General features: G+C 40.9%; 1 protein-coding gene across 1 annotated transcript in view; it reads right to left on the bottom strand.

Moving 5' to 3' along the window:
• Positions 1 to 550: 550 nt before the first annotated feature.
• ralbp1 (ralA binding protein 1) overlaps positions 551 to 20,290 on the bottom strand; it is a 38,830-nt gene continuing 19,090 nt past the window's right edge. Inside the window, exons 4-10 of the mRNA XM_043687765.2 lie at positions 18,060 to 18,409; positions 11,289 to 11,450; positions 8,941 to 9,072; positions 7,129 to 7,239; positions 4,095 to 4,216; positions 3,082 to 3,208; positions 551 to 1,794 (exon numbers count right to left, since the gene is read on the bottom strand). Coding sequence (XP_043543700.1) covers positions 1,525 to 1,794; positions 3,082 to 3,208; positions 4,095 to 4,216; positions 7,129 to 7,239; positions 8,941 to 9,072; positions 11,289 to 11,450; positions 18,060 to 18,409 — 1,274 coding nt within the window. The 3' untranslated portion in view covers positions 551 to 1,524. The remainder of the gene's footprint in view (positions 1,795 to 3,081; positions 3,209 to 4,094; positions 4,217 to 7,128; positions 7,240 to 8,940; positions 9,073 to 11,288; positions 11,451 to 18,059; positions 18,410 to 20,290) is intronic.

The raw sequence follows: 20,290 nt of genomic DNA, 5'->3' as shown, positions 1-20,290 counted from the left end.
AAGATTACCTCTTCATGAAGCTACTGCAATCACAATCTCTGTGGCTACTTTCTTTAATATCCAAGGATATATTCTACTGGTCCATATAGTCATAGAGATGTACCTTTGGTCCAACTTGCCTAGATATCCTAAATTAATCTAGCACCATTTGCCAGCATTTGACCCATTACCCTCTAAACCCTTCCTATTCATACACTCATCCCAATAGCTTTTAAATATTGCAATTGCACCAGCCTCCACCACAACCTCTGTAGTTCATTCCATAGATGTACCACCCTTTGCATGAAAATGTTGCCCCTTAGGTCTTTTTTAAATCTTTCCCCTCTCAACTTAAACCTACGCCCTCTAGTTTTGGACTCCTCAGCATGGGGAAAAGACTATGACTATTCACCGTATCTATGCCCCTCATGATTTTATGAACTTCTATAAGGTCACCCCTCATTCATCAACCCTCCAGGGAAAATAGCCCGGATTCCTGCTTTCCATTCTGGTTGAGACTTGCTTGAATTAACTGACTTGAGATCAATATCCATAGTGTGTGGAGAACAAATTATGAAAAAGGTATTTTATTCAGAAGATAATGATTACATACAGAATCTACTTTTTTGAAGGCAGACTCCCAGAGTTCCATTAGCACATAGACTATTACTAGCTAAATGATGATGAAAGGTTAAGTCGTCAGGACATTTGCACCAGGCAGCCTCTTGTGACAATAATTTTCAACGTAATGGCACTTGAATTATTCAGCTGAGATTATTTGCATTAATTAAAAAAACTCTCTTTGCAATCCAGAGTTGAACGACGCTTCACAAAAGCCTCAAGTCACTCTGGAATATTCTCAACACATGTAGGTGCACATCCGGGCATTTTGTTGTTTTTATTTTAAATTATGGATCAGTGCAAACAACTGTACAAAAGCAGGAGTTATCAGAAGTCCAGGACACAATCAGGTCAGTATTACTGTGAAATCTATATAATATCCTCCAATCATTTGAATTAATGATAAATACTGAGCTTATAAAATAAAAAAGACAGGTTACTGACAGCCACGTAACATTTATCAACTTTGCTCACTGGTGACAATTTAGTTAAATCACTCATCTGTATTTATTATTTGTGTTTACTTAAAGGCCTCTATCCTGAACATTCCTGGCACTGACTGATCCTCAGCTAGAAATATAGATTTCTTTTAATAGGGAAATTTCCATTTAAAATAAAGTACTTTCCACATGCATAATTACAAAACAAAAGAGTGGCCTGGAGACATTTCACAGTTCTCTGTAACAAAACAAAAACCCCCATCTCCATTTTTTAAAAAAAACTCAAAAGATTTGCCTTCTATGTGCTTACCAACACCATTTCACCTCATGGGTTTTAACTTTATACTTGGGGATATTGTAACTTTCATTCACCAAAAATGAACTGTAGAAAAGGAATACAAGAATTGTTACAGTTCACTGCTTGTACAGCTTTCTGGTCAGAGTTTTAAGTGCAGCTGCAATGCAACAAGTCATGCAGAACTCTTCAAATCGAGGTCTCTTTACGATCTTTGCTTGGAGAAGGTTTCAATGTTTCCTTCACAGATTTGGGCTGCTCTTGTGCAACTCTTGCATCGCCCACAACGTCCCTATGCTGCTGAGCACTAGTGGCATTCTCCCCAAGTTCCTCTGCATCTTCCTGAGTCTGATTCTCTCGTTTCAGTCTTTGCATCTGTAACAGTCGAAGCTGGACTCGCAGTTCGATAATGGCCTCTCGTTCATCGTGGATTGCTTGGTTCAGGTGGTTGTTCTTCACCTGACACAAAAAGAAACAGTGAATATTAAACTGCCTGGGCCATAAGTTATGGAATTCAACCTATAGAGTTTTCTTGTGAACCAAGAAAACATTGCAGATTGTAACTACCGATGAAAAAATAAATCCAATTGCAAAAAGAAATGTAAAGGGGAAGGACTTCCTGCACATACACGGGCCTACTTACCATATCAGAGCACTAGGTGCATATATTTAAACAGACAAGTTGACTTAATGCAGACTAACAACGAAGTTCAAATTACCCATTTTTAGGTCGATGCAATTCTTAACCAATTGCAAGTGCTCATTGCTAGCACACATATGTTTCCTAATTGTTCCCTCTGTATAACATGATCTGATGATTCAGTGATGGTGAAAATGTAACAAAAACATTTCAGTAAATTAGCTTCCTCATCTTCCAATGAGAAGAATAAATTGTAATATTTCGGTTAAGAGCACATTTTCATGAAACTATTAAGAGAAAGCATTTTAACAAGAGTATTTAATAAAAAATGTATTACCCAAAGTGGGACTTGAAATGGTGAAACTAGAGTTGCATTGACTGGGCTGTGCGACAGCTCCCTGCATAAAGCTCAAGGAAGCAGTGCTCAAAATCTCATTGGGGCTCATATCCCTGGGAACTAATATGAATTATTGCTGCTAAGTTATATTTTTCTATGTGCTACAGTGACATCAATGCCATTGGAGCTGCCTGCTGCTGACGAGGAGGGTGTCAGGAACAGCCGCACGTGCGGCAGCCAGTGTGGACCGAATGTATGTGCCCAACTGTTCTTGATGCTTCTTCTGTTGGTGTGAGCTCGTGAAAATACAGAGTGCCTGTGTGGATAAAGCTGTGTGTCACTTCGACTTGGCTACAATTCTTAACAACTTACAACTGCAAGGGGTTAATGGAGTGTTTAGGCTTGTTACCTATCTAGGAATTCCTGTACTTGACCACATTCAGGAGTTGAACAGCAACCCCTTATTAAAGCCTAAACTATTTAATGATGATGAATCTACAAGGCCACAATTAATGTGAATGCAGACTAGAATGACTGCAGTGTTAGGTACTAGCCACACTGAGTGATTCCTCCTGGCTATAATCACTCCAATGTTCCCTTTAGTGGCTGAAATGAAAAACAAACATACAAAATACCAATGATTAAAGGAGGACTACAAATACTTGGCACACCAACTGTAAACAAAAGTACATAATGTGTCTAATTGCAAGAATTTATGTAGCACCATTCATTAGCCAAGTTGTCCTTTTGAAGTATTAATTAAAGCTACCTCCAGCTCTTCATTTTGACGCTGTAGGTCTTCCAGGATGAGCTGTAGCTCTTCTTCATCCTCACTCTCGCTCTCACTCTCCGAGGAATATTCCTCTGTTTCGCTCCGGCCGTGCTGTTGCTGCCGACTAAAAAGCAAGCAGGAGAAACCTCATTTTAAATCTTTCCACAGAAGGGAGCCACACTTAAAGTATCTTTGCAGATGGTAAGTGATATTTTTAACGTGTTTAATTTTTATGTTTCCCATTGCATGTCAGCTTCTTCTGCTGACAACTGTCAAGGCAGATTTGGTCTTCACATTCTCTGAACTGATATCCTCAGCCACTTTGAAATGTGTCTGTAACCATTCTGCTTTTCTTGATTTTTGGTTCATTTAGTGACAGCATCCAATGTTAGCTCTTTATTGAAATGCCGTCACTGCGTATTTACTATTGGAATTATTACTGTAATTCAAAATCTGAAGTTAAGATTACAATGGAGAGAAAGGTTAAGACCATCTACAAATGTTTGCTATGCCCAGCCCAGCAATCCAGTCCAAGCTCATATCCACATTCCTGTCAACAAGGAAATTGGCCCATTTCATTTCAAAATAATTTAGTCATACAGCATGAAAACAGGCCTTTCAGCCTATCTCATACACTTTTCCTACATCTGGCCAATATCCATGTGGAATCATAGAGTCATACAGCATGGAAACAGTCCCTTTGGTCCAACTCATCACACCAACCATACTCCCAAACTAGTCCCACTTGACTGAGCTTCACGCATATCCCTCCAAACTTTCCTATTCATGTACTTATCCACTGTCTTTTAAATGTATTAACTGTACTTGCATTGATCACTTCCTCTGGCAGTTCATTCCATAGATGCACCACCCCCTGTATTAAAAGGTTTCTTTTAAACCTTTCCTTTAAAAATACATCATTGAATTTTGGACTCCCCTGCAAGCATACCAAATTTAACCAATTTGATATTTACTGTACCAGGCACGCTTTTCAATAGCATGTTACTCACCTCTGAATTTCTGCAATCTCAGCTCGAAGGCGTTCAATTTCCTCTTTCTCGGATGCAATTTGCCGCCGTAAATACTGTTCCATGGCCAGCAGTTCCTCCTGCTCTGTCAGGATCTCATTTTCCTTTAAAACAACTTTTCCATGTAAGAACTAAAGCAATTCCTGACACTTGGCTAAACAGTGACTGGGCAAAATGGCATGTTCATAAGTGCCTTGAAATGTCATGTACTACACTGGTGAAGTAGCCTGAGTGCTTCAATGGTCAAAAAAATGGAACTATAATAAAGTGACTTAGTAAAGTGAAATCTGTTCATGGCAATACACTATGGAGAAACATAATTCTATAGGCCCTGTGGAATTCTCCAGTATTTCGTATAAATAGCACTTCAGATGCTGAAAATCTGAAATAAAAACAGAAAATCGAGGCAAAGCTCAGCTGCATAGGCAGCTGAACTATTTCAGCTTCATGGTCTTTTAATGACCTTTACTTAATAAATGGTTTCCTGTTCACCCACATGCTTGTGTTTTTCCATCAAATGCATATTTCCAATTCCCCATCTCAAACTATTATTTCAGTTATCCACATTAAATTTCATCTACCACCCTCACCATATAGCCAAAATGGTTATTTTGAAGGTATGTTAAAGAACTCGCCTTTAATAAATCTGTACAGCTGTGATTGACTGATGAATTTCAAACCACCTATTAATATCATCCCAAATTATGGATTCGAAGAGATGTTGAACTGATTGATTTATAGTAAGCCAAAAATGCCAAATGTTTTTCAATCAGCCTCATCACCTTCAAAGATTTGTACATAGGAACACCCAGATCTCTGTTCCTGTATCCTCTTTAAAATTATACTTGATAATATATGCATTTTTATTCTAAAATACTTCACTTTCTATTTCTCATATTTCATTTGCCATGTGTTTGCCCAGTTCACCAGTCTGTGGCTCTCTGGAGTCTATTTCTATTCTCCTTTCTATTTATTACATTCCCAAGTCTTGCATCATCTGTAAACTTTGAAATTACATCCCACAACCAGGTACAGGCCATTAATCTAAGGTAAATAGCAAGCATCCGAGTACTGACCCCTGGAAAACACCAATTAATTCCTTTCTCCAGTCCAATTAATTATCTTTCACCGATACTTTCTACTTTCTGTCCTATAACTATTCCCCACACTGTAATTGCATCTTTAAATCCACAGGCTTAAGTTTTATTAATATTTCTGTTACCATGGCACTTTATCAAACATCTTTTAAAACTCTACATGCAAATCAGACACGCTACTTTCGTCAGTCCTCCGTGTTATTTACTCAAAAAAACTCAAAGCAAGTTGGTTAGGCACATTATGCCTTAAACAAATCTATAATGGCTTCCTTTTATTAACCCATGGTTCTCCAAATGGCAGTTTTGTAAAAGATTTTTAACTGTCCACCTTCTGCTTTATTATCCAGATTAAATAATATTTTAATAGGCCATGTTTCTGTTCTTTGGCAGTGTTGGCATGGAACAGTACCTTTTTGGAGAACGAGAAGAATATATATTTTCAGTGCAGATGAACTATAACAAAGATTTAGTTCTTTTTTATTATGCTGTATGTGCCACATTTAAATGTGAAGTAAATGGGTGGCACGGTGGCTCAGTGGTTAGCACTGCTGCCTCACAGCACCAGGGACCCGGGTTCGATTCCACCGTCGGGCAACTGTCTGTGTGGGGTTTGCACATTCTCCCCTTCTCTGCATGGGTTTCCTCCCACAATCCAAAGATGTGCAAGTTAGGTGAGTTGGCCATGCTAAATTGGCCGTTGTGTTAGGTGCATTAGGCAAGGGTAAATATAGCGTCGGGGTGGGTTACTCTTCGGAGGGTCGGTGTGGACTTGTTGGGCTGAAGGGCCTGTTTCCATACTGTAGGGAATCTAATCTAAATTGTTCATGTGAAAGTATTCAGCCTGGAGCTTGGTGACTACTGGTGGTCTGCAGGAATCGGTTGTGGGACCTCTGCTCTGTGTGATTTTTATAAATGACTTGAATGAGGAAGTGCAAGGGTGGGTTAGTATGTTTGCCGATGACACGAAGGTTGGTGGAATGGTGGATAGTGTGGAGGGCTGTTGTAGGTTGCAACGGTACATTGAAAGGAGGCAGAACTGGGCTGATAAGTGGCAGATAGTGTGAAGTGATTAATTTTGGAAAGTCAAATTTGAGTACAGAATACAGGGTTAAAGGCAGGATTCTTGGCAATGTAGAGAAACAGAGGGATCTTGGGGTCCATGTCCATAGATCCCTCAAAGTCGCCACCCAAGTTGATAAGAGTTTTTAAGGAGGCATACGGTGTGTTAGCTTTCATTAGCAGGGGAACTGAGTTTAAGAGCCACAAGGTTGTGCTGCAGCTCTATAGAGTCCTGGTTAGATGACACTTGGAATAACTGTGTTCAATTCTGGTCGCCTCATTATAGGAATGATGTGGAAGCTTTAGAGAGGGTGCAGAGTGGATTTGCCAAAACGCTGCCTAGATTGGAGGGCATGTCTTATGAAGAAAGGTTGAAGGAGCTAGGCTTTTCTCATTACAGTGAAGAAGGATGAGAGGTGACTTGATACAGGTGCCCAAGAGGCATTGAAGAGTGGATAGACAGAGATTTATTCCCAGGGCAAGAAATGGCTATCACGAGGGGCATAATTTTAAGATGATTGGAGGAAGGTTTAAGGGAGATGTCAGAGGTAAGTTCATTACTCAGGGAGGGGTGGGTGCATAGAATGCACTGCCAGCGGTGGTAGTAAAGTCAGATACATTAGGGACAGTTAAGCGACTCTTGGATAGGCACATGGAAGACAGTACAATGAAGGGTATATGCAGGTTAGTTTGATTTTAGAGTGGGATAAAAGGAAGGCACAATATTGAGGGCCAAAGGGCCTTACTATGCTGTATTAGTCTATGTTCTAAATGGCTTAATTTAGTGAAATAAAAATGATTTGAAAATAATTTCTGAACGCAGCATTAAATTAAAAACATAATTCTGATATTGAACAGACCTGAGCTAGAAGAATATTGATAACTTCTTCTTCATTTTCATTCATTTCTTCTTTAGAAACATCCTCCTTGGAAAGGCTTGCAATTTCCTGGGCAATCTTAGTTTCACATTCCTGAAAGTGGATAAATGCAACTTGACAAAGTCAATGATATGCAGTGGGTTTAGATTCTGGTAAGTCATGACATTCTCTTGCTTATTTGATTCTCAAAAGGTACTCTTCAATTACAAGCATTTAACCCTTTCAAGCAAATGAGAGATCGTTGCCCATTTATTCAAAACAAATTACAGTTCAATTCAATAACGGGAGAAGACAGAGTAAGAACTTTTGCATTCAGAATGCAACTTGGACACAAGCATCAAAATCTAACAGGGCAACACATTTATGCACCTCAGTGGAAAGCACTCATTTAAACTTCCAGACTCACCCTCCCACATTCCCAGATAAACAACCAGCAAAACAGACGGGAGACAGTGGCTAAACTACAAGCAGCATTCAATTTAAGCCTATACCTTCAGTCTTGCTGAACTTTTTTTTTAACATTCATTCACAGGATGTGGCATTGCTGACTGGGCCAATATTTATTGTTCTAGAGAAGGTGGTAGTGAGCTACCTTCTTGACCTGTTGAGGTCAATGTGCTGTACGGTGCTGTTAGAAGTGTATTTTGACACAGTAACAGCTAAGGAATGGAGACTGTACCTCTAAGTCAGGATGGCAAGTAGCTTAGAGGGGAACTTGCAGGTGATGGGACTCCCTTGTATCTGCTACCCTTGCTCTTCTAAGTGATAGTGATTCAGTTTGAAATGTGCTGTTGAAAAAGGTGAGTAGTTGCATACACTTGAGAAAAACAAACTTTGTTTCGGTTGCTATTTAAGAGTCATACAACACCTAATTTCTCTAATCTACATTTGAACCCATCAAGTGGCTGAATAGGTCAAGAAATGATGGTGGAAAATACGAAAAATCTATTCTATTAAGGATATGGTAGCAGCTCTGGGATCTCTTTGGGATACTGACTGTAAGATGATTGCAATATTATAGCTTTGCAGGACCAGGGCAGGGAGAGAAGTGTTGGTGGAGGGGAAAAGGAAACATTTAAGAAGAATAACCTGTCAAAAGGAAGGATGCAAGAGATAACTGGCAAATTTATAGACAATCGTGGAACATATCTGAAGGATATTTTCTTGGAAGCATTATCTACAGGAGTAATTATAAAAAGTAAAAGAATGCTGAGATGAAAACAAAAGAATCATGGTCTAAATGAGAATTGAAAGCAACAGAATAAGACCAAGCAAAGAGGGCAGATGAAACTTGTAGACAGCATCATAAAGGTTTTCAGAAGTACATCAAGAAAATACAGGCAAAGGTAGAAATGAGTGCATTAAAAACAGATTAATGTATAGGAACATTGCAGAATTATTAAATTAATATTCAGCTTTGACAATGAATTTAAAATAAGATAGCAAACATCAAGTAGTATCTGGAACAATAGAATAAGTAATCTTGAAATTTAAATGAAGAACTAAGTTATGGAGAAAGGGAAAGGGGTTGAGGGGAGGCCCAGAGAGTGTGAGTGCGCCAGAGAGGGGTGGGAGGAGGAGGAAGGCTGGGGATGGGACAAAAGCATATAATTCCTAAATCACATTGCCAAGATTCATTCATATCAGCACCATAATACAAGTGCAAATTTTATTAGAAACATTAATCTAAACATTCATTGTGTCTTGGAAAAATCAAGCCTGGAAATTTTCGATTTACTGTAACATATTACAACACACGAGCCTCAAAGAAAAAGATGTTCTGCTCAAACTAACCTGCCTTTTTGCTTCACGCAGTTTACGTTTTAGTGCTGTTAAAATTCGCTGCACCTCCCACAGTCTCTCCTCTTTGGATAAGTCTTTGATGCCAGCTTGTAGGTCTCTGTGCAAGCAATTCAACAGAAATTCCTGGAGGAGCAGAATAAAAGCTTAGGAGAATCTTATTCTGGTTCCAGTACCTGCGATAATGTCACATAGAACCAACCTCTAAGAAATGCGAGTACATTACAAAGGGAATAATCAGGCCTTCGACCTGATGTGAAGAAAGTCTAAAGAAATAAAAAAAACTTTTACTAGATCAGGCTACCTAAAAATTGATGACTTATTACGCAATATTCATATCCAACATGATGCAGAACATCAGTACACCAGCAAGACACACCACTAGAAAGTTTTGATTAAATCAGTTAATTTTTAGAAGACATCTTCCTTAAGGATTCACTTCCTTACTCCTTTCCCCAAGTTACCCTTCTCTTGTGAGAATGGATTTCCCTAGGTCTGTGCCTCTTTACTGGAATACAGTAATTGGAGATTTGGCTGGCAGCCCCATTTTGTGCTTTCATACTGGTGTAATGCACCTTGGTTGTGAGCGTTATGGAATAGTTCTGCCTCCATTAACTCAATCTGTATTCGTCTTGCATGCAATCTTTAAAAAGGTAAGTATAATGGAAAAAGTAATACGAAAAGAAACAGAAAAAGAGAATTAAAAACCACTGAACTCACATAAAAATGCACCCCATTATGCTTTTCCAAATTCAAGTGACAAGAAACACTTGCTTAGCACATCCATAATACACATAACATTGTCAATGTCAGGAAAGCATAGGCAAATCTGCTTCTTGTTGTAAAACACTGCCTATTATTTCATTGTCTCTTTAATATTCTTGTCAGGACTGAATATTGATTAGAAGTGGAAATATTTCAAAGCTGAAAATACTTAAGTCACATTGGAAAATTCACATGCATTTGTTTTAACTATCAACATCTACAAATTCAGATACTGTCTCGGACACAACCATTTGACCCATCGAGGCCATGACAGCTCTTTACTGTCATTTTAACTACTTCAAGTCCAATCCCATTCCTCTATCCAGAACTCTTTTCCTGTCTTTCATGAACCTTCACTGCCCCCCACCACCACTCAGAAAAGGTGATGATGCAATTGCCTTTTGAAAATCACAACTGAAAAAATACCCACCATTCTTTCAGGCCAAACACTACATTTTGCAACTACGTATTGGACTTTTTGGTTTTATTTTTAGTTATTCATTCATTGGATGTCAGAAACTGATGAGGCCAGTATTTATTGACCCCTAATTTCCCTGGTGAAGGTGTCAGGAGCTGCCTTCTTGAACCCCCTCAGGGCCAACCCACAGTTTTGTAAGGAAGGGAGTGCCAGGAGTTTGATTCCAACAGTGAAGGAACAGCAATAGTGTTCCAGCTCAGAATGATGTGTAGCTTGGAAGGTAACTTTAGATTGTAGTGTTCCTATGTCTCTGCCAACCTTGCTCTTCTGGACGTAGAGGTAGCCAAGGGAAACCAAGGACAGACAATAAATACTGCACAGCCAGTGATGCCCACGTCCCATAAGTGAATTTTTTTTAAAAATCACTGGATATTGAAAAAAATCACCAACTTTTTCCTTAATACAAAAATGTTGAAGCACATTTCAGCAACCTTTACTGTATTGCATCTGCCACCTGCTAAATCAGCACAGGCTTGAATCAAATCTGAGAGCTTTCTGGTTTGCAATGGTCAGTGCAGCAATAACCCGTGCATTTATCCACAGATGCACTGAATGGGCTTAAAATCTTTGCTTTACAATATGCCAGTGGTTTTTTTTTAAACCAACCAATCAAGTGGGCGGCACGGTGGCACAGTGGTTAGCACTGCTGCCTCACAGTGCCAGAGACCCTGGTTCAATTCCCGCCTCAGGCAACTGTCTGTGTGGAGTTTGCACATTCTCCCCGTGTCTGCGTGGGTTTCCTCCGGGTGCTCCGGTTTCCTCCCACAGTCCAAAAATGTGCAGGTTAGGTGAATTAGCCATGCTAAATTGTCCTAGTGTTAGGTGAAGGGATAAATGTAGGGGAATGGGTCTGGGTGGGTTGCTCTTCAGCAGGTCGGTGTGGACTTGTTGGGCTGAAGGGCCTGTTTCCACACTGTAAGTAATCCATCTAATCTAGCTATAGTATTTCAGCTGACAGTCTTTCAAACAAAGTGAGATATCCAAGGAAACTGCACAGAGAATTAAGCACGTGTCCAATGCGTAAAATAAAAGAGGAACAGTGATGTAAAATGATCATGCAACTACTGTTTTCTTTCAGTTCAGATACTGTTAGACATACCTGCCGGCGAATTTCCTCCTTGATGCTCTCTTGTGTCTCAGGTAAGGCTGGCATTGTTGCCACATTTGACCAACGAAGAGGCTTTACGACTGGTTTCAGCTCGATTTCTCCAAACAGCTCTTTAACATGAGTGAAAAACAGGTATAACACACGATTGCTGATCTACAAAAGAAAGGACAAGAATTAGTACATGTTCGAAACATGCCTGTGATAAGATGAACACTCAAATTCGGACCAAACATTGCCTAACATGCCCCTGGTGAAGGTGCAGTCTCACAGTTGCCTTATATTTCCATAAACACTAGAAATCCTCAGTAAAAGCAAAATACTGCAGATACTAGAAAGCTGGAAAAAAACCCATAAAAAATGCTGGAGAAACTCGGTAGCACCTATGAAGAGAGAAATAGAGTTAACATTTTAAGTCCAATTATATTTCTTTGAAACTTTGATTTTCTGCAGCATTTTCTACTTTTTTTTTCCAGAAATCCTCAGTACCCAATTCCAACACCAGTGCTCAGAAGGAAAACGTCCAAATTTACAGCTCCAGACCATAATGACAGCATCTCGCAAATTACATTACGGTGTTACTTAAAATGGAAAAACACTAAGGTATTGTGTAGAATGCATTGTGTAATTATTCTCATACTTTATTCTGAAGCAGTTTTGCTTCAAATGAGTACTGTCTTCTATGACAGGTGAGATGGATTGGCCATGCTAAATTGCCCTTAGTGCAGGTGAGGAGGATTAGCCATGGGAGATGGAGAGCTACAGGGATATGGTGGGGGTGGGGGGAGGATGGGTTCTGGGTGAGATGTTCTTTGGAGGGTCAATGTGGACTCGATGAACTGAATGGCCTGCTTTTACACTGTAGGGATTCCATGATTCTATAAATTACATAAGTCCTACATTCAAAACAGAGGACATTGCATATCTTGATAATGGACATTGTTCTACCAAGGTATGCCAAGGATATATTGAACATATGCATCATCTGTCAGGAGAAACTCTGTACTGGCATCACAGGATTGAATCCACCCTAAAATGCTGCAAACTGTGGCAAGGTGCCAAACCTGGGTCGGTTCTCTCCATAATCCTTCAAAAAACTAAACAGCATCGTGCAAACTTAAAGGGTACCTCAACTCATTCAAAAATCTCAATTTATGATCAGAAAATATTAGGACGTATCCAGCAGGTCTCGCAGCACCTGCGGATACAGAAACAGAATTATTGTTTTAGGTATTTATCATTTCATCAAAAATGCTTAAGATATTTTTGGAACTTTCTGCTTTTGATGCAGATTTCCAGCAACTGTAGTACAGTAGTTTGCTTTTACATGTCAACAGACAGACGTGTGACATCCTCGTGCACAATGATTTATATCTTTGTAAATGGAATGTGGATGTTGTTGGCAATGCTCCTTGAAAAGGTAGAGGTGATCAACCTTCCTAAACTGCCAGAGTGTATTGTAGTGTAGTGTGAAATCTATCAGTAATTAGTGTTTTGGTAAATCTGGGCCCTGCAGTTAATCCTTTGAATTACAGGCATTGATCTACTCCAAGAATCGATATTTCTAGAGTGAGGGGGAGAGGAGAGGAGAGAAGAGAAAAAAAGATTGTGCCAGCATTGATAAAATCTGCTCCAATTGTGACCCAGCACCAACACCCTCACAATATTAGAAGCTTAGACTGTGCCCTATTTCAGCCAGCAAGGTTGACTTTTAGTTAAATTATGGAATCAATATATTACGAACAAATGTCATTCACAGGTTTTCTTGCTTCTCTCCCATCAACCACCACCCCAGAAAAAAAAAAATCTGGCTATGCTACCAATCACTTTTATGTCGATCAGTAGGATTTGGCTTAGCAATGTGAAACAAGTGGCTCGCATTTTTTCAGATGGTTTAGACATTGACATTTATGCCTCATCTACACCCATCTATTGAATCTTCATTTGTCCATTACTTATGCCTTGCACCAATGTCCTTTTATAAATCTAATCTCTCCTGGACTTCACCCTGGTATAGACCTCTTTTCTTGCCTTTGTACCTGGTTGAGAACAGTCAGATCACTAATTCTCTCCCACTATAAAATAGTCATTGACCGGAAACCATTTCTCTCCATAGATTTTGTCTGACTTGAGCATTTCCAGCATTTTCTAAATTCCTTTCGAACTTCCCACATCTGAAAAATTATGCTTTTATAAATCAAGATCATCCCATAACACAATATTGAACAGAATTTGAAGAGGATGTGGAATAATAATGGGCTATGTAATATCATAGATAATAGCTGGGATAGATAGAACTGGGAAGAACGTCTCTGACCTCAAGAGGAAAAGGATGTTTGACAGACAGAAGTAGGTAAGGAACATAAATTGATTGATGCTAAACACAGTCAAAACTCCCCTGAATTTTGACTTTGCCTCATTTACTCCAACATTACTCAACCAACAATTCATAGTGCATAAATACCCACTTCCTCAAATCTCTTGCCTCACCTTCACCTCACACTAAGTGCAAAAACCTCAGAATTCTCTTTATGGAAGTAATGAGTGCAGTTATCTCTACCATTGATTCCCCTTCTGTCCCTGCCACTCCTGCTCTCTCCACATCCCCACCTAGTTCAGTTCTGACTGTTCTTTATAATTTCTTTGCTATGAAACTCAACCCGAACTCTCTATGGAGGACAGTATTGTTCTCTGTATCCCGTGAACAAGACAGGAAGGAATAATACACCACGATCGTTCACAGGAATATAAATCATGACACTAATTTCAGTCCGGTGAGCACAGTAAAAGACAAAATTTTAAAAATTCAGGATAGCTTTGACTGTGTTTGGCAGCAATCTACATTCGCCACTTACTTCTGCATGGCAAACTTCCTCTTCCTCTTGAGGTCAAAGACATTATGCCTCCTTGCTCTGTCCCTATTTCACAATTGGAATCCTCCCAATTTGGTTTCTCTCCTGTGGACAAAACCTAAACTGGTATTTACATAAGTTGTGTCTATTATTATCTATGATATTACCATAGTGCATTATTATTTCACATCTTCTCAAACTCTCTGCAACACTGTGTGGGATGGGATGACACCATTCTTCTTCAACAACTTTCCACCATTGTTCAATCTACACACACTGACCAACTGGCTCTAACCTTATCTTGCCCTACACATCCACAATTAGTTTCTTACATCACCCCCAAAGAGAGCTTTCAAGACTCTGTCAGTGACCTTTGGTTCCGTTTCAGCATGCTGCACCAAAAGATCACCACAGGAACAGGGCTAGCTTCCAAACTTACACAGGAAACGTGTGGCGAGCAAACAGAACATTAAGTACCTTGCTCGTTGACAATTAACTCCTGGCACTTTTTGAAAGTTCATTTACAGGATGGCTATGCCGATATTTGTGGTCCATTCCTAAATACCCGTGAGAAGGTGGTGGTGAGCCACTTTCCTGATCCACTGCAGCTCATGGAATCTTTGAAAGTTGCCACCCAGGTAAATAGTGCGGTGAAGAAGGCATATGGCGTACTGGCTTTTATTGGTAGAGGAATTGAGTTCCGGAGTCCTGAGATCATGTTGCAGTTGTATAAGACTCTGGTGCGGCCGCATCTGGAGTATTGTGTGCAGTCTTGGTCGCCATATTATAGGAAGGATGTGGAGGCACTGGAACGGGTGCTGAGGAGGTTTACCACGATGTTGCCTGGTATGGTAGGAAGATCATATGAGGAAAGGCTGAGGCACTTGGGGTTGTTTTCATTGGAGAAAAGAAGGTTTAGGGGTGACTTAATAGAGGTGTACAAGATGATTAGGGGTTTAGATAGGGTTGACCGTGAGAACCTTTTTCCACGTATGGAGTCAGCTATTACGAGGGGGCATAGCTTTAAATTAAGGGGTGGTAGGTATAGGACAGATGTTAGGGGTAGGTTCTTTACTCAGAGAGTCGTGAGTTCATGGAATGCCCTGCCAGTAGCAGTGGTGGACTCTCCCTCTTTATGGGCATTTAAGCGGGCATTGGATAGGCATATGGAGGATAGTGGGCTAGTGTAGGTTAGGTGGGCTTGGATCGGCGCAACATCGAGGGCCAAAGGGCCTGTACTGCGCTGTATTCTTTTAGGTTTTATGGAATGTAGGTGAACCAATACAGCCAGTTGGGGAGTTCCAGGATTGTGACACAGTGACAGTGAGGGAACAGCGATATGGTTCTGCTGTCAGGGTGGTGCACAGCTTGGTGGGAGCTTGTGGTGACGTTTGTATATATTTGCTGCCCTCATCCTTTCAGGTGGCAGAGGTTATAGGTTTGGAAGGTGCAGTCAAAGTAATCTTGAACTGCTGCATTGCATTCCATTACCTTTCTCAATGTCATAAACTTCTGCTTAATTTCTATCAAGCCTTTTATAAATCACACCTTGTTGCAACTGAACATCAGAAACAATAAAGCTATCACCTTCAATCCTTCCACGAAATCTACAGGAAGCCACTGGGTATCCTTTTACTTTAACGTCCTTCTTCCTGAGCATTCCTCCTTCACGAACCCAGATGTTGTATTTTTGCCATATCCCACCACATACTAAATCCAATTTTTTCAGTACCCACATTCACCAGCCCGTTGACATACACTCTCTCAGTTAAATTACATTTAAGCTTGGCTCCAAATTTTCTTACTCTATTCCTCCAAACTATGCTAATTACAAACATAAAAAACCAAGACAAAGCCATTGAGAATACCTGTTGGAAACCTTAACCCCAGGAAGGAAAGTCACTAGCTAGCCATTAAACAACCACAAGTATGAAGCATCACTTGGCAGATAGCAGACTGGCGAACTCATGAGAGAAAGTGAGGACTGCAGATGCTGGCGATCAGAGTGGAATATTGTGGTGCTGGGTAAAGCACAGCAGGTCACGCAGCATCAGAGGAGCAGGAAAGTCGATGTTTCGGGCATAAACCCTTCATCAGGAATGTGAAAGGCTTATGCCCGAAACATCGACTCTCCTGCTCCTCGGATGCTGCCCGACTGCTGTGCTTTTCCAGTGCCAAAATTTGAGGGGAACTCATGAGTTGCAAAAGGTAAACATTGAAACATTTTACAACAATCTTCAGCTGGAAGTGCCAAGTGGATGATCTCTCTTTATTTATTTCCCTCCCTAATCACCTTTGAGAAGGTGGTGGTAGCCCCACAATACTGTTGGGGAGGGAGTTCCAGGACTTAGACCCAGCGATTCTGAACTATATATTTCCAAGTCAGGATGGTGTGTGACTTGCATAGAAACCTGCAGGTCCTATGTGTTCTCACGTGTCTGCTGCTGTTGTTACAATCACCATCTTCTTCGTTTGTGTGAAGTATGAGTTGCTCTTCCATAGGTTTTCAGCATCAATCTTCAGCCAATTCAATTCACTCTCCAGAATATTGAGGAACAGTTGAAGGCAATGGATACTGGGAAAGCCCTGACAACACTTCAGTAATAGTACTGAAGACCTGTGCTCCAGAACTTGCCACACCCCTAGCCAGGTTGTTCCAGTACAGCACTGGCAAATAACTGACATGTGAAAAATGATTCAGTTATGTCCTGCACACAAAAAGCAACATAGACCCAATTCTAAAGTGATGGAAGGGTTCATTAACAGCACTATCAAGCAGAACTTGGAATCATAAAATCCCTGCACTGTGGAAACAGGTCATTAGGCCGAACAAATCCCACTCAGACCCACGTACCTACCCTATTACTTTACATTACCCCTGACTAACGCATCTAACCTACATCCCTGAACACTATGGGCAATTCAGCTTGGCCAATTCACCTAACTTGCACATCTTTGGACTGTGGGAGAAAACCAGCGCAGACATGGGGAGAATGTGCAAACTCCACATAGACAGTCACCCGAGGCTGGAATCGAACCCAGGTCCCTGGCGCTGTGAGGCAGCAGTGCTAATCAACTACTTACTGAACAATAACCTGCACAATGACACCCCTGTTTTGGTTCTGCCAGGACTACTCAGCTCCTGACATCATCACAGCTTCGGTTCAAACATGGACAAAAGAGCTAACTCCAGTGAGAAAATGATAGCAACTGTCCTTGATATCATTTGACTTGAGTTTGGTATCAAAGAGCCTGAACAAAACTAGTCAGTAAGAATCAGAGGAGTTCCCTGCCCTAGTTGAACTCATACCTCACACAAACGAAGACGACGGTGATTGTGACAAAAACAGCAGACACATGGGAACACATGGGATCTGCAGGTTCCAATGCAAGTCACTCACCATCCTGACTTGGAAATATATCGCTCTCCTTTCAGAGTCACTGGGTCAAAATCCTGGAACTCCCTCCTCAACAGCATTGTGGGGCTACCACCACTTTCTCAAGGATGATTCGGGAGGGAAATAAACACTGGCCCAACATTAATAAAAAGCAGAACTCATCAGCAAGTGGATAAATACCATCATCCACCTGAACTCAATAAGATCAATTAATTAAAAGTCGGAAGTAAACAAGTATAAAATAAATATAAATTTTGTAACTGCCTCAAGGAAAGATGCTGATTGGTGGTCCTGCTGCATGGGTTGATGCCCCAGGGCACATGCCACATATTTTACTACTGTACTGGATCGGGTGGCTCACTAAACCGCTTGCTGCCTGAGGAAGGGAATCGTGATTGATCAGAAAAGGAGAAAACACAAAGCTGAGATAGGAGAGGGAACACCTTTTTTGACTCACATCATATTCTGTTACAATTTTAATAACTGTCTGCATCTAATAGTGCTTCCTTTAGTACCTGAACAGTAGGGCTAAGAACAATGGAAATATTCTGGATGTTCATTTTTGTTTCACTTTCTTTCTCGATGATGTGGTCCATATGGATGATAAGCCAAGAAAAGAGGAGGTAATTGAATACAGGAAGTTCCTTTAATAGGCGCCGGCACTCCTGAACTTTTTCACCATCCGTGCCTTTTCCACATGCATCCTCAAACCGCACGATGAGCTCCTTGGTAAGAACATTTTCAGGCAGCTCACGGAGGTATTGTTTCAATAGGCTGGCCACCGTGTTTGCATCATAATCCTCCAGATTCGGAGACTCTTCACGATCATACACCGCTTTCAGTTCATCAACTTTTGATTTGGTACCTGTGAGTGATAGCAAGATAAAGAATGTTAACACAGGTATTTCACTTTAAAAAAAAACTCCATGAACTGGAAAAATGAGCCACCTAATAAAAACGAACTAATTTGTCAACAAAGTTATGATATAGATAATGTGCTAAGTGACAATGAATACTGATATAAAAAGCTTCTTGATGGTTTTATGGCCTGATAGACTGGAGCACTGTCCTTCACCTCAGACAAGTTCAAATCCAGTCCAGGCTGAGGAATGTCTGTTAAAAGGTTTCAAGGGACAGAACTGTTGAGAATTATCAATCCAGATCTCAGAAGGTGGTAATTCTGCTTGTACATTTACCTTTTGTTAAAAAAGGCAAGACTCATCGATTGGTTAAATAAAGCTCACGATAATACCAACTGTAGGAAGAAACCAGAGTCAACGATTTGAGTGTAGTGACCCTTGTTCAGATTCGTTAGCAGCTAGGAAAACATTGCATTTATACTGGAGATAAGGTTGAGGGAACGGGTGCAGAGTGTGGGAGATGGCGCCCAGGGAGTTAAGAGAAGACAGACAGGGAGAAGAGACAGACAGAGAGAGATAAAAGGGGCAGATAAACAAGGAGCATATGGAAAACACCTATATAATGTGAAATCAGGCCCATGGGTAGGTGAGAACATGTCACTATGCTAAAAGCAACCCATGTCATAACAGGAACGAGTGTGGGGTGGGAATGGAAGGATGGAATCAGGCTCTAAAGTCATTGATTCCGAGTGGCTGCAGGGTGCCCAAGCAGAAAATGAGACGTTCTTCCAGCTCGTGCTGAGGCTCACTGGAAAACTGCAGCAGGCCTATGGCAGAAATATCGGTGTGGGAACAGGGTAAGGTGTTCAACTGGCAGGCAACAGGAAGCTAGGGGTTATTTTTGTGTCTAGAACATAGATGCTCTACGAAGCAGTCACCCAGTCTGTGTTTTGTCTTCCCAAGGTGGAGCATAGCACAATGTAAGCAGCGAATAGGCTAGATGTCGTGAAGTACATGTAAATCACTGTTTCACCTGAAAGACATGTCTGGGACTTTGGATAGTGAGGAAGGAGGTAAACAGGCAGGTGTTAAGGCTTCTGCGATTGCAAGGGATGGTGTGAGGAGATGTTGAGAATGGAGGATGTCATTGACATACCAAAGAAAGAATTGTGGGGAGGGAACTGAATAGGATTGGATCAAGGAATGTTCCACAAACAGACAAGCATAACTGGAGCCCACGTGGATACCAATACCTTTGACCTACAGAAAGTGAGAGGAATTAGACAAGAAGTTGTACAAAGTTTGGACAAGTTTGGTCATACTGAGAAGGGTGTGGTGGATGTGGATGGTTCAGGCCTTTTTCCAGGAAGAAACAGAGAGCTTTGAGATCAGAGAATAAAATGGGATCGCACATCCATGGTGAAGAGAAGTGCCAGAAGTCTGCAAACCGGAAATTCTGAGATAATTCTGACATAAAACGTCAGAAGAATCACAAATGTAAGTGGGAAAAGACCTAGAAGGGAGAAAAAGAAAACATAAGAGTTGAAGTCAGAAGAAATAGGTGCTGTGGGGCAAGAACAGGCAGAAACAATAGATCTGCCCAGGTGGTCCTGTTTGTGGATTTTGGGGAGAAGGTAGAAGTGGACTGTACAGGTTTGGGGGACTATGAACTGCAAGGCTGTCGTGGGGAGATACCCAGATGAGATGAGTTCTTGACAGCAGTGGATACAATGGCCTGATGGTCAATAGTGGGATTATGTTAGGGGGAGATTGGAGGAGGGGATTGAGACCTGGCACTCAGCCTCTGCAACATAGAGGATAGTAAGCCAGACAACAATAGGTCAGCAGGCTTAATGACAGTCAGGATTAGATCGGCAAGCATGGAG

The sequence above is a fragment of the Chiloscyllium plagiosum genome, unplaced genomic scaffold, assembly GCF_037043375.1.
Source record: "Chiloscyllium plagiosum isolate Xiang-an unplaced genomic scaffold, Cpla_swu_hap1 HiC_scaffold_4, whole genome shotgun sequence".
Taxonomy (NCBI): domain Eukaryota; kingdom Metazoa; phylum Chordata; class Chondrichthyes; order Orectolobiformes; family Hemiscylliidae; genus Chiloscyllium; species Chiloscyllium plagiosum.
Note: the sequence above shows the minus strand (reverse complement) of the source record. Positions and strands in the feature narration are given on the sequence as shown.